The sequence below is a fragment of the Aspergillus vadensis genome (assembly GCF_003184925.1).
Source record: "Aspergillus vadensis CBS 113365 unplaced genomic scaffold BO88scaffold_1, whole genome shotgun sequence".
NCBI lineage: Eukaryota > Fungi > Ascomycota > Eurotiomycetes > Eurotiales > Aspergillaceae > Aspergillus > Aspergillus vadensis.
Window position 1 is genome coordinate 1,309,248 of NW_020292039.1, and position 13,993 is coordinate 1,323,240.

The window sequence follows — 13,993 nt, forward strand, 5'->3', positions numbered from 1 at the left end:
CTTCGGGGTGCCACCAGGGGCAGCGGGGAAGGAGAGCTTGCTCACAGGAGAGACAGAAGTGAAGCTACCAGCGCAGAAACACCAGCGACTATCACCACCGCTCGTGCCAGGCTCGAGCCTGTACCACCGAAGGATGAAATGCTACTCATGATCAACAAGTTATCGGTAATCGCGGTAGTTGACCGCGTGCGCTTTCAAGGCAGTGTCCGCGGGCAGAGCATTCCGTTTCAGACCACCAGAATGTCACCAAGCGCCGGACATGATCATCGGACGGGTATAATCGTGGAGCTGAAAACTTCCCAAGACCTTCCAAAGCGAAGAGCTCCCTCGCATGACGGGTGGGAGAGAAAGCAAGGTCGTGCGGTGAATATTGCGTGGACATCGGGGGGGTGGGATCCTTATCCATCAGGCCCATTCCTCCGCTCTAGCTTGAGACACCGCCTACTGACACTCTGTGACTGGTTCCGTGACGGCAGCCTAGTCTGAGCTAAGCTGGTCTAGTGCGCGTCCGCCGCCCGTCCCTCCGTCGGAGCTTCCCCGTCCTCTCCACCATCTTTTTGTAATCCAACCCGCCATTCCAGCCTCAGTTTCAAGGAACCTGGGGCCCCCTTTTCCTTGTTCTATACTACTTGAAGGGCTGTCGCGAATTTTCCATATTGTTTGAACTATGCTTCTCCTCCTATTCCGGCTCTCATTGACGGCGCATTGATTGTTTCGCCGAGTCACCATGTTCCCGAAGTACACGGGTTCTGGTAGGAGGATATTGCGACATGGCCAGCACAAGCTTGACAGCTTTATCGCTGACCCCGGATCCAAGCTTCAACTGGTTAGTTTTGATGTCGCATTCATATTACAATGGCTAACATGCATTCAGGTTCTTCCTCCTTGAGCTCATTGTCTCCTGCATCCTGTGGGTTCTATTCATACTCTCCCCTTTCTCTACAAGGTGACCCGCTAACGATCATACTACCCAGTGTATTGTTCTTCTTACTCTACTTCAATCGCCTCTTTGCGACCCTTTTGTCATACGGAATCCGCGCTTATACTTGGCATTACTATCGTGCCTATGTCGACATCCGTGCGCTTCAGATATCCCTGTTGGGAGGCAGGATCTTCTTCAAAGGCATCCGATACCATGGGGTGAACGAAACTATTTTTGTGCATGGAGGTTTTATAACATGGCATTACTGGAGACACTCAGTGAGGCAGACGGACCTTGCGAATGGTAGACCCGACAATCAACAATCACAGGATGAAACCCAACACAATGGAACCGCCAGTGCCCGCGCGAGCAACAATAGCGATCTAGGCGAACAAGGGGGGCTGAAAAGTACGAACTCGCTTCCTTGTCGCATTACCGCCAAGCTTTACGGTCTGGAGTGGTTTGTATATAATCGAACTCCAGCCTACGAAGGAATCCTTGCGGGCTTCAGCCCCCCGCCGCCCGCGCCATCGTTCACCAGACCGCAGTATCCTGGAAGCAATGCCCTGGATTCCCGACTGAAAGATGATACAATGGATGGTTCTGCGGGACATACGCCTGACCAGGCGTCCGATCTCCATGGCAGTCGTCGCAATAGCGAGATGAAGGAGACGGTTGCGTCTGCGCCTTCGGAAGGCAATGGGCCAGAGGTAGGGGAGAGCCTATCTAGATTGCTCCGGCTCCTGCCCATCAGAATCGAGTGTGACAAAGGTGCTATCGTCATGGGTAACGAAAATACAAAATCTGTCCTGACTGCCATCTTTGATGGCGCCACGGGTTTGATCGAAGCCTGCGATTCTGGTCCCCTCGACCTATACCGGCAAGTGTTCTCTTTTGACTTCACCCACCCGGTCATACAGATGCGACCCAACCCGGACTTCAAGCAGAATCAGATCGCTGCTGCAAAAAGCCTCGGTTCAACCCGGTCGGAGCAAATGGAAACGAAACGCAAACGCGACACGATTTTCAATTACCAACTGCAAAAGCGCCGGGTCTGGCACAGTATCCGTGATCTTATCCCGTACTTCCAGACTTCTGTTGAATCATTCCACATACACGAGAAGAATGCAGAGGCGGCTCCTCGAAGCTCGGCCGACATCCCCGATGACACACGTTGGGTTGGTCTTTCTCGATATTTGGATGAAAGCTCCCAGGATGACCACGAAGAGTGGAACCCTGTCGAATATGCCAGGTTTTCCACACTGATTGACAGTCCTAGCATGACTGTAGCATACTACTGGGATATCCCTGGTTGTGTCAAGCCGTCCCCCGGGGTACCGGCACCGACACCGGCACCTTCACCTTCGGCATCGGATATCAATGGCGCACCACCTCCGGAATGGGGAATCGATGTGAAGATCGGCGGCGGCACTATCAACTATGGTCCTTGGGCTGATAGAGAGCGAGTAGGCTTGCAAAATATATTTTTCCCAAATGCCTACAAAAGCTCGCAGCCGGTTGACCCGCTGACCCCCGGTGAGCTGAGAAAGAACTCGGTATTTCGCCTACGGATCGAAATAAACGAAGAGTTGACCGTGCGTATCCCAACCCGGGAGCCTTCAAAGGATTGGCAGTGGAAAGGCCGTGCTGACGCAATACGAGGTGTTTCCAAACTCCGAAAGCAATCAAGCCGAAGGCAATCGCGCGCAGGAGACGGGGATAAAGGTCATATTGGCCCTGACATACGCCCTTTCGGATGGCTTTCACTCCGTGTCGCGGGCGATTCCACCATAAATTATGCCATGGATATGGTAGCATCGGCCTCAGGATTCCATAGCCAGCTTGACCTCGATTTTCGAGAAACCAAGATGTTGTCCAGTGTCAACCATGCGCTATTGTGGCAATGTCCTAGACAACTTGTTAGCTGCGATCTCTCCGTACCACTATCTTGGAACAGCCTTCGGACCTGGGTGTTCGACGTTAAAAGCACCGATATGGAATTATTTCTACTGCGCGATCATATTTTTCTTGTGACGGATCTCGTCTCTGACTGGGCGTCGGGCCCCCCACAGGACTATCACACGTTTGTACCGTTCATATACAAGCTCAAACTGTCTTTTGACAACTTTCGCTTGTTTCTGAACGTCAATGATATGAACATTGTCAGCAACCCTTCGGACCTGAATGACAATCGCTCATTGGCTATCAAAGGCACGACTCTCAATTCCGACATCAGCATTCCTTTGAGCAAGTATCAGCCTGAGCAGAATACTGTTGGGTTCAGCGTCAAACTGGAGGATGGAGGCATAGACTATCTGACTCCAGTATGGGATACGCTACATTCCTTTCTGCAAGATAAATCGACTGCCACGTTGAAAAGCCTCTTCATTGATGGTTCATATAACTACTATCTGTCAACATCCCCGGAGCTGACAGATACTTTGTTGTTAAACATTGACGGGTTTTCTCCCAGGCTCTACCTATTTGGGTTTTTGATACGGTCATTCATGACAATCAGAGAGAACTACTTTGGAGAGGAAATGCATTTCAAAACTCTAGAGGAGTATCAGGAGCACGCATACCAGCAGGAGGAGTCTGGATCGCATGGCGGAGTCAACCCAAATAAGAAGTCGAACGACCTCGATGTGATCGTGCACGTAACTGTTAACAGTCCTTGCGCGCTCTTCCCAGGAAATATTTATGGTTACTCCGACTGTCTAAGGCTTACCGCGCCTTTTCTGGAGGCTGACCTTCGATTCACGAACTACTACATGGACTTGCAGTTCTCCCTAGCCCCTCTCAAGGTGGGCTTAGAATCTAGCGAGATAGAGGAGAAAGTCCTTCCCGCGGAGACCCAACTTTTCATCGATGGTGTTTCTATATACGGCCACCGTCTATTCGGACTGCCCCCTGCTGAACCTACGTATGTCTGCAATTGGGACTTTGGAGTTGGTCGCATTATTGGAGAGTGCTCGCCCGAATTCTTGAGCTGTCTTGTAGCAGCTTTGCAAAGCTTTGACTTGACATTTGACAATGAGGAAAATGCGCTGCCACCGTTATCTCCGATCCAGCTTCATGATGTCACCTTCTTACGGGCCAAGGTGGATTCTATCCATCTTTCTGTTCTCCTAGACAAAGCCGCGCTGATGGTCATGTCTGGGCCAATAACGACAGAGTTCAATGATCTGGCGAATGCAAAGTTTTCCAAGCGGATGAAGCTCCTCATACCGGACCTTTCCATAGCCGCAATCGACTACCAGTTCTTGGGTCGATTCGGAAGTCTGCTGCATACGGAAATCACGCCACTCGCGCTGTTCCAGTCTAATTTGAAGATTATGATGGTTCAAAGAAGAAGTGACATTAATGAAAGCCGGAAACTACAACAGGAGCATATCAAGGTGCATGATAAAAGGACACAGCGGACGCCGTGGCTACTCATGGATTGGGAGGACATGGATCCCGACTCGCTGCAGCACAATGAAGATGACTCTGTACCACCGACTATTCCTATACCTACAATGCCTGAGCCTATTTCGAAACATTCCAACTTAGGGTCCCTGCAACCCCCGAGGCGACGCTTTTCTGCAGCCAGAAGCAATCTGAGTTCGAGAAGCTTTCTGGTTCTGCAAGATACGTTGAGCGTGAAGAGCGTGCCTAAACGAGAAACACGTACAGCCACTCGACCAACAAATATGCCATCTAGAATTGTGAGGAATCAAAAGCTGCATCGGGCAGCGACAGTCGGTTCAACTCCTACAGCACCTAAGTACCCGGATACGTTCAAGGATGGATCAGTAAGCATATCTGGTGTGTCAAATGCGTGGGTCATGCCGGACTTCTCTCTCCATAAGACCGTCCTTGATACATCACAACTTCCTTCGGAAAAGGACTTGCGCAAAGATGGTACTTCACCGAGGGATAACCCTCCCGTTGTGGATATCGACCCGTTTTTCTCTTTCTCCGACAGTGATGTAACGACTTACACTAACCTTGCCATTGAACTGCCCGTTGGGATCAGGGGCTCCTGCTCCCCTGAGTTCCTTCACATTCTGTCTGCCTTCATTGAGCGATTTCAGCCAAAATCTCCTGTTGCAATTATTGATGCTCTCCAAAAAGAGGTCATATCAGACATTGTAGGATATGAGAAGTCAATGAGGCAACCAAAGACGTGCACCAATGTTGCCATAAAAGCTCCTTCGATACTCGTCAATCTGGTCAACTCTGAATTAGCTACGAATGGTGATATTCATTCTCGTGACGAGTACACGGTCGAAGTGTCTCATTTGCAGACTGAATTTAGGACAAAGGTGGAGAGGCAAAAGGGCGATCTCCTTTCGGGCATAAATAAAAGCTCCATTGTGCATGCGGCTGCACGCAATCTTTCGATATCTGTCCAAGGAACCAGTTCTGAGATGTGTCAACAAAAAGCCGAATTCAGTTGTATCTTTGGCGACATGAACTTTTGGCTTGTGGCCAATCCTAACGTGAGATCAAACTTTCAGGTCAGATCATTCGACACTGTGACTTCCACAAAATCCGTGGAGCACCTCGCCTATCTAGTCCGCCGAACAACTACAATGTCGGATTCCCTTGCATCCTCATTCCAACAGAGCTCATCAATCGGAAACAGGCGGTTGCAGTATCTCATACACTTCCTTACCCAACGAGCCACGGACATTCCAGATCCAACATTTCTTGTTCGCATATCGTACGTGCTTAGAGTTGCACGTTCCCACCTGCGACAGCACGACTCCTGGAAAATCATTTCTCGCTTGCGAAATGTCTACTCCCATATGTCGCCGGATCAGCGCCAGGTGTTGGCAGCACATTGCCTCCATGATGATTTTGTGCTTCCTTCAAACGCTAGAACTGTGGTACTCTCTGATTTTGATCAATGGCGAGCCTGGGATTTAGCCCATGTTGAAAAGAGCTATGTGATGCGAAGGATATGGAACACTTCTGATTCCGATTCCGATTCCGAGAAGACTTTGACAAGCCTAATGTTCACTTCTACGGTGAAGCTATTTCGCTTCTCTATCGACCCTGGGCCGAAAGAGAGTGATTTTATTGTGGAAGATTTGTCGACTGCCGTCTCAGTTCAGCCCAGTGAACTACCATCGACAGACCAAGGGCGCCGACTGAAAGAGGCAGTAGTCATACAGTCGTATTGCTCTTCCGTTGGCCTCCACTTACGATGGGAGATCCTAGATCTTGTGGAAGGAGTCCTGAAAACAATGTCTACAGTCACACTGGAATCTACGCCTCCGCCCCAGAGTAGTGAAAGTGGCATAGAAAAGCTCACCGAAATCCAAGTGATTTTTGGAGCTGACCTGGGGTCGATCATTCTTGATGGTATCAATATAAAGCTAGCGTTGACCGGTAAAGCCCTCAGGAGCTCGCTTGTGCAAAAACCTCCCAGCGCAGAGAGTCCGGAAACCATGAGCTTGTTGTTGAGCTCCGAAGCTTGCTTCTCTGAACTCTCCAGCGCTTCCAAAGCTCTCATGCTCTGGAAAGTCAGTAGTCCTCATATGTACTGTTCTCTTTCAACTGAAGAAAACGAGACAGAGTTGAACCACGAATGGAAGATTGCTGGTTCTTGCAGGAAACTCCGCTATGACATGAGGGAAGATGTGCTAGGCCTCGCACATACTGCTGATCGGTTGATAGAGGACGAGATTCGTTTCATACAACAGCTTGTGAATAGTGTGGAATTACCATCACATGAGCCGCCGCTTGACGAAACTCCTTCGAAGAAGCGAGTGCGCACTAATTTCCACGTTGCCATGTTCCTGGACGATTACCGACTAAGCTTTTGTGTGCTTCCATCGCTGACATATGTCATCGCTGGAGAAGTGGCACGAACTTCAATCACACCGAAATTTGGATCGAAGATTGAAGTAGACTTTGACTTGAAGAAGAACGCACATACGCTCCTATCAAGCGAAGGCGGCAAGTGGCGTTCCCTTTCGACATTGGAGATACCTCCTATCAATGGTCGAGTCATTGCTGATGTCTCCTCGGCCCGCACTGATGTGGAAGTGGATGTCACTATTGAATTGATAAGAGTAGAGGCCAGCGCTGTGCGAAGCCTTCTTGGTGCCCTATCCAAGCCAGAAATCTCGCATTTGCTTGACGATCTGAAGCAAAGTCTCGAAGTCCTGCGGCTACATTTTAACGAGAATATTGCCCAGAAAAGACCTCCTCCACAGCAGCAAAGCGTGTCTAAGAGTCACAGCATCCTGTACAAAGCACGCATGACGATGGCGGGGACAACTATTCATGCCAGGGCACCAGGGCTGAACGGCAAGAGCTATACCGCAGATATGGACATCAGCCTCGGTATGGTGCGCCTTCACCTGGACAACGGCCTCAAGGCAGGACATGCCTTGGAATACCCGGAATTCCATATCGATACATCGAACATAAGCTTTGATTTGAGGAAGGAAGACGCACATCGCAGCCGCTCATACTGTACTTTTGCAATCGACGCTAAGCTTCAGGGTACCTCGACGACCAGAGAGAGTGGGGAAACTCGACGATTGTTCCACTTAACCAGCAAAGGATGCGATATCGAGCTTTTCCCAGAGACCGCCGCATTGGTGGTGGATATGGCTGCCCACTTGCAGGAACGCATAAAAACGTTAGATCTTTCTCAGGAGGTGAAGCGATTCAAGCGACTGCGACATCGCGGCCACACGGAAGGCAAGGAACAGGAAATCCCAAGCATCAACGTTACGGATAGCGCTTCCTCCGAAGGACTGTTCGACTCGATGTACTCCCTTGACTTCAACGATATTCAGATTGGCTGGAACATGGCAGGTGTACCACCAATGGCATCTGGACGTAGACCTGATGATCTGGTGTTCTCCATCAAACGTGTGGAATTGTCCAACAAGAAAGCAAATGCCGCTAAGCTTCGAATTGAGGACGTCCAGTTGCAGATGGTGCCTGTTTTTGGTAATAGACGGAAGCGCTCGCTTAATTCTGCTCTGTTGCCAGAACTGGTTTTCAATGTGGCATATTCTTCAGCCGGAAAGGAGGTTCGACTAGCCTTCCAAGCTGCAGGGAAATCTCTAGACATACGCGCTACTTCTGATTTTATCTTGCCAGCGAGCGTGATTCGGAACTCTCTTGCCTCTGCTGCACGAACTATCCGAGAGGCCAACGCCACTTTAGTGACAAAGCCATCTGATGATAGCACCAAACACCGGCCACTCTTTGGAAATAAGCGCTTCCGCTCCGTTCTGGTTGACGTTGACTTTGCCGGAGCCGTTATGTCCCTACGAGGGCGGCACACAGATGATACACAGGCAATGCTAGCGCCACCTTTGAAAGACGGCAGGCTTCCTGGGTCAACTTACGGGCACTACATACAAGGAGATGGAACAGCTACTGCAACATTCAGAGCTCCAGGAGTAGCTCTGAAAGTCCAATTCGAGGACAACGGGCGAGATGACTCTGCTCTCAATGCGGAGTTGAAGGTCGACGCTTCTACAAATGTCCTCTACCCGAGCCTGGTTCCCCTGATCAAGCAGATGACCTCTACTATAAAGGAAGCCATGGGCGACCAACCAAAGTCGAGGAGACCGTCCAATGCTATGATGCTGCAGTCGCAGAAGTTGATGCAGGAGACCCCTCTTGATGACAAAGGACCAGGTTCAATTCTTGGTCGGTGCAAGGTTAATGTAGGCATCTTGATTTGCAAACAGGAGTTCAGCTTAAGCTGCCAACCCATCGCGAGAGTAGCAGCTACGACACGCTTTGACAGTGTATATGTGACAGTCAATACCGTGCAGTCAGATGATCAAGAGCGATTCCTAGCCCTCTTGGTGTCTTTCAACTCATTGCAAGCATCCGTGAAGCATGTGTACTCAAACGAGTCAACCGCTAGCTTTGAGGTTGAGTCTATGGTCATGTCTCTCATGAACAGCAAACACCTAGGGAGGTCGAAAGGGATCTCGGTCGTTCTGAGAGTGAGTCCGATGGAAGTTGCCCTCAACGCGAAGCAGGTTCAAGATCTTCTGCTCTTCCGTGAAATTTGGGTTCCTTCAAGTGACGAGGTAGACACTGCCCCTCCGCCCGAGCCACAGCCCACGGAGACGCAGGCATATATCGTGCAGCGATATCAACAAGTCGCAGCGACCCCCGCTTTCCCATGGAATACCACAATTTCGATCGAGAAGTTGGAAATCCAACTCGACTTAGGGTCTACGCTAGGAAAAGCGCAGTTCGCCATCAATGACTTATGGCTTTCCTCGAAGAAGACCTCCGATTGGGAGCAGACACTCTGCATCAACTTCAACACACTAGGTATTGAGAGCAAGGGCCGAATGAGCGGTTTGGTTGAGCTTCAGAGCCTCAAGATAGCCACGTCCATTAATTGGCCAAATAGTCCTCAGGTCAACAAGACGCCTCTTATTCAGGCATCCATATCTTGGCTTCAGCTACAAGTCAAGGTCTCTTTTGACTATCAACCATTCTTGATAGCTCACATCTCCAGTTTTGCCTTCTTGATGTACAATGTTCGGCAGACGGATGACGCTCCTGGAGAACGTCTCTTTAGCATACTGGATGGGGACAAAGTGCAAGTCTTTTGCACAAGCCTGACTGCATCACAGTCGCTGGCATTATACCAGGCGTGGCAGCGACTTGTGCAAGACAAGCAAGCGGCGTACGAAGCTTCTCTACGAGATGTGGAACGGTACCTGCGCCGAAAGACGTCGACCTTCTCGGAGAAGGCGGAGGTCTCGTCCAGGGAAATCTCCAAACGGGAGGAAGACAAGATCGAGACGGCACCAATCACCTTGCACACCGGAGTTGTTGTCAGTATCAACACCGTCAGCATAGGCGTCTTTCCAAGCTCATTCTTCGACAATCATGTGTTCAAGCTGGAGGCACATGATGCACAGGCTCGGTTTGATGTCTCCTTGCAGGACAGCAAAATACACAGTGCATTAGGCTTAACCCTGGGCCAGCTTCGTGTTGCGCTCTCAAACATTGTGCGGTCCGGGCCTATGGATACGGAAGAGCTACTTGTGAATGAGATCGCCAATCGTGTCACGGGATCCAGGGGAGGGACTATTCTGAAGGTTCCTCGGCTTGTGGCTCGCATGCAGACCTGGCAGGTCCCGGGCTCTCAGCAGATTGAGTATATCTTCCAGAGCACATTCGAGGGCAAGGTAGATGTCGGTTGGAACTACTCACGCATCAGTTTCATCCGAGATATGTGGGAGACTCATTCTCGTGCCTTGGCTACTCGACTCGGGAAGCCGCTGCCCCCATCAGCGGTTCGGATCACTGGCGCATTTGATGCGGAAGGCAGCGGCGACAAAAATGAGCCGCATGAGAAGATCACGGCGGTAGTCAATGTTCCACAGTCGAGGTATACATATGTGGCGCTGGAAACACCGGTGATCGAGACCCCTCAACTCCGCGATATGGGCGAGGCGACGCCACCGTTGGAATGGATTGGACTTCAACGGGATAAGCTGCCCAACATTACTCATCAAATTGTCATCGTCACGCTTCTGGAGATTGCCAAGGAGGTGGAGGATGCGTACGCGAAGATTTTAGGCTCTTCCTGATTTCACGCGGTTCTGTATATAATTTCTACAAATAACAATAAATTCATTATCACTAAGTAATATTCCACGTTGTACCTGAGGCTATTTTGAAAAAGATCCTGATATATCAAGGTACTTTTATGATTCCATTAGGACCCGGTGTAGTCCTACTGTAAGATGTTTTTCAATCATCCAATCAGGATATGCCCTAGTCACAAGCCGGAGACGACAGAAGTTTCTTCTGCATATCAAATTTAACTATGAGCTGACCAGCATCAACTATCAATAGTCACCTGGGATCTCTACACACAGTCTCACAGCACATACACAACAATAGTGGTTCATGCCAGAATAGTATCATCCAAAGGAGAGCCCGAATAGGGCCTCTTCCAATAACCGGAATAAGGGGGTAATCAAAAAGGTGATATACGTACCTCTATCATAGCGCATTTTCTCTGTGTGTGGTCACACACTCAAATCAAGTACTAAGAAAGCAGTCCCCGATAGTGGCGGTGAGTTAGGATGAAAAGTCCTTGCGTGGCGTATTTGAAAAGTGATCGCGCCTCTCAGGCGGTAAGAGCCAAGAACTTGAGACCTTGCATAGTACTTAGCAGAGCAATAGAATAGAACATAAATTTATAACAATTCTATGGGGTATGTATGATATGTGGGCCACGCTACTGTGCTTTACTGTCTGTTCTCATCTACACACTGGACTTACACGTGGGTAACCTAATCTTGCATTTTATGTCTATCGGCCTCTTATGTCGAGGTGATTTTTCACTAGGTAACTGACCGATGATGCGGGGATGAAGTGCTGATGACTTAATTTGAGGTTCAATGTGGTGTGGTGATTATTAAAGACTAAACATAGGAATGATAAGAGCAGGGTATATCAAAAACGTGTATTCTATAGCAAAGAAGATAAGACTTGACGAGTCAACGTAGCAAATACTCGAGAAAGATATCCAATTCACTAACTTAGATACACAAAGTCTTACATACAAGGTAGACTCTTCAATCCGTAGCCTGTTCTATACTTCGTAGTATGTAAAATAGCAAGCAAATCAGCGCACTCATCGTTCAGCATAACATGTGACATCAACCACGTTTCCTCCACAAGTTCACAGATACCTAAAGAAAGACATGCTCATAAGCGTGACATAAACCGGAATCAATAGTAGATGTCGACGATAACCTAGAGGCGCATGCCTCTGGCGCACGTTGTGTTGTCGAACTGCCTCTGAAGGGAACACGGCACGGGGGTCACTCGGGTGAGTCTCGAAGACTGCTTTTCGAGAAGGATATTGAGGCGGCCATATGACGCATGACAGTGGGACTAGGTGGCAGGTAAGACTTATGTAGCACATAAGGACAACAGGAGGGTAGAGCAAGGTGGTCATAAGACGAAACTGCCAGTCGGGATGATATCTCTCGACGATGTCCATTACCGAATGGAAAATTCCAGCGAGGGTGCCAATCACGAAAAGGACGTTGAAGCCAACCCCAGAATCCCACAAGTCCCTTTTCAACTGTCTCATTCGCGTGGGGACCATGTTGGGATTGTTCCAGCTGTTCTGGGCACTACCAGTCACTACAGATCTACCAGCCTGTAAACCGAATATATGGAATTGAATCACAGTCCACAGTCGGTCTTTGGTGGCTGTCAGTCTATGTTATACCTTATTGGGATTGATAGACGGTAAGACTTACCTGCACATATCCACAGGTCACCAAAATGAGCAAATGCGGGCATTAGGAAGCCCGTTGCTGCAGCCTTGAGCCATTCATACAGGAAAATGAGACCAAATGATACCAAGGATAATGGGATCTGGACCTGAAGTAGATTGTGTGGGACAAGTTGTTGGCGTGAAACTAACGCAGAAGCGATTGTCGCACATCCGACAACCTGAATCAGAGGCGTCAAAAGCCAGACAATACCAAACAATGCCATATGATATCTCGACGAAGTCGGGATAGACTCCCTGGATGGTGCCCAAGGAGTACCGATCAGCTGGACCAAGCCAGTGATCCATCGTCGGTTCTGCCGGACATGGCCTTCCAACGAAGTTGGCACGCGTCCAAGCTGCAGCATTTCAGTGAGATAAACGACGCGCTTCCCATAAGCTGGCAACAGGATCGACAGAGTGAGATCCTCCACTTCATTTATAGTGGGAAATCCGCCCACTTCGACGGCTAGATCGCGGCGCATGACACATCCTGAAGTTGATACCATACTCGACCCCGTTTCATTCATCCAGGGTGCATAAACCTCCCAAAATATTGCCATATTTTGGCCAATCGGATCCCTTGGGGGAAGGTTATAGTAGTCTTGCCTTGTACCTACGAGTCCAACACTATCATCCCGCAATAGATGAGGAAGCGTGGCTCGCAGGAAGTTGGGAGCAGGCAGAAAGTCCGAATCGAATAAGGCGATATACTCGGGAGGCTTGTCCATGCTTCCTTGAATATCAAATAAGCCAAAGTTCAGGTTTCCTGCTTTCGCAAAGACTTTCTGGCTCGGCTTAGTTCCTCTGCTATAGTAGAGGAGGTTTGGCCAGGTTTGACGCAACTCCTCTACTGCCTGTTGAAGCGCGGGAGAATTTCCATCATCCAAGACGAGTACCCGAAATGCAGATTGGGGGTAGTCGATGACACAGGTCGCACGTATGGTGTCGCGAATGATATCCACTGGTTCACCACAGCATGGTAGTAGAATGTCTACCGAAGGTAACGTATCATCTCTAGCTAGATGAAGTTTCTTTGGCGTTCTCTCAGTCCGTCTAGGAATTTTTATAAGCAGTGACTGGTCTATAGATACCCGTGGCGGGATTTACGCCCATTGTTAGACAAATCACTATCATTGTGACCAGTTTCCAATGATTTTTGATAGGATTGAGAACATACATGTCCAGAAGGCTTCGAGTATCAATATCATCCACATCCAGTAATTGGTCTCAGTTGCACATATCAGGCATGATAGCCGTACTGCCATGTAGAGTGGGCAAAAGAACAAGCCGGCCATGCGAACACGGCTGACGTTCGCCTGGGCGAATCGTATAATAGCTGGCTCCATTGCTATGGATACCAGAGGTGATATTGTGCCAATTATAGCAGGAAAAGTTGGAAGTGCATCTGATACCCAGGACCGTAGATAGAAGATCGATATTTTCGAAACTTACTTGAAGCTAGCCCTGCCATGAGCCCAGCATGTTCTTATAAGAAGGTGTAGATGCGGGACTAACAGGGAGCTTTGGAGAGAGGTTTCAGCTACACTATGGCTGTTCACACGCTAGTAAGAGACTACTGCATGTACTCAGGCGATCTATCTATGCAGGTTTCTTTCTAGGTATCGCTCACCGCTATGATTGGACGGCATCCGGTAGTTACTGGCATGTGAGCAACGTAACTGGCGATATGTATCAGCGCGAGCTCGTCACATATAGTTAACAATCCATGCACATGGCTCACCGATCGACGAAGGCTCACATCGTCGGTGAAATATCCG

The 13,993-nt window shown here is 49.2% G+C and overlaps 2 protein-coding genes across 2 annotated transcripts; one reads left to right on the forward strand and one right to left on the reverse strand.

The window, feature by feature from the left end:
* The first annotated feature begins 581 nt into the window (after positions 1-581).
* BO88DRAFT_354831 (putative fermentation associated protein (Csf1)) lies at positions 582-10,531 on the forward strand. Its single transcript, XM_025703684.1, has 3 exons — positions 582-826; positions 875-910; positions 975-10,531. Exons 1-3 carry the CDS (start codon positions 771-773, stop codon positions 10,504-10,506), a joined length of 9,624 nt encoding a protein of 3,207 aa, XP_025568275.1. The 5' UTR covers positions 582-770; the 3' UTR covers positions 10,507-10,531.
* Positions 10,532-11,751: 1,220 nt separating this feature from the next.
* On the reverse strand, positions 11,752-13,561 carry BO88DRAFT_329149 (glycosyltransferase family 2 protein; the record flags this gene model as incomplete). The annotated part of the gene is made up of 4 exons (XM_025702589.1): positions 11,752-11,824; positions 11,854-12,139; positions 12,199-13,296; positions 13,393-13,561. 4 exons carry the CDS (start codon positions 13,559-13,561, stop codon positions 11,752-11,754), a joined length of 1,626 nt encoding a protein of 541 aa, XP_025568276.1.
* Between the last annotated feature and the right edge of the window lie 432 nt (positions 13,562-13,993).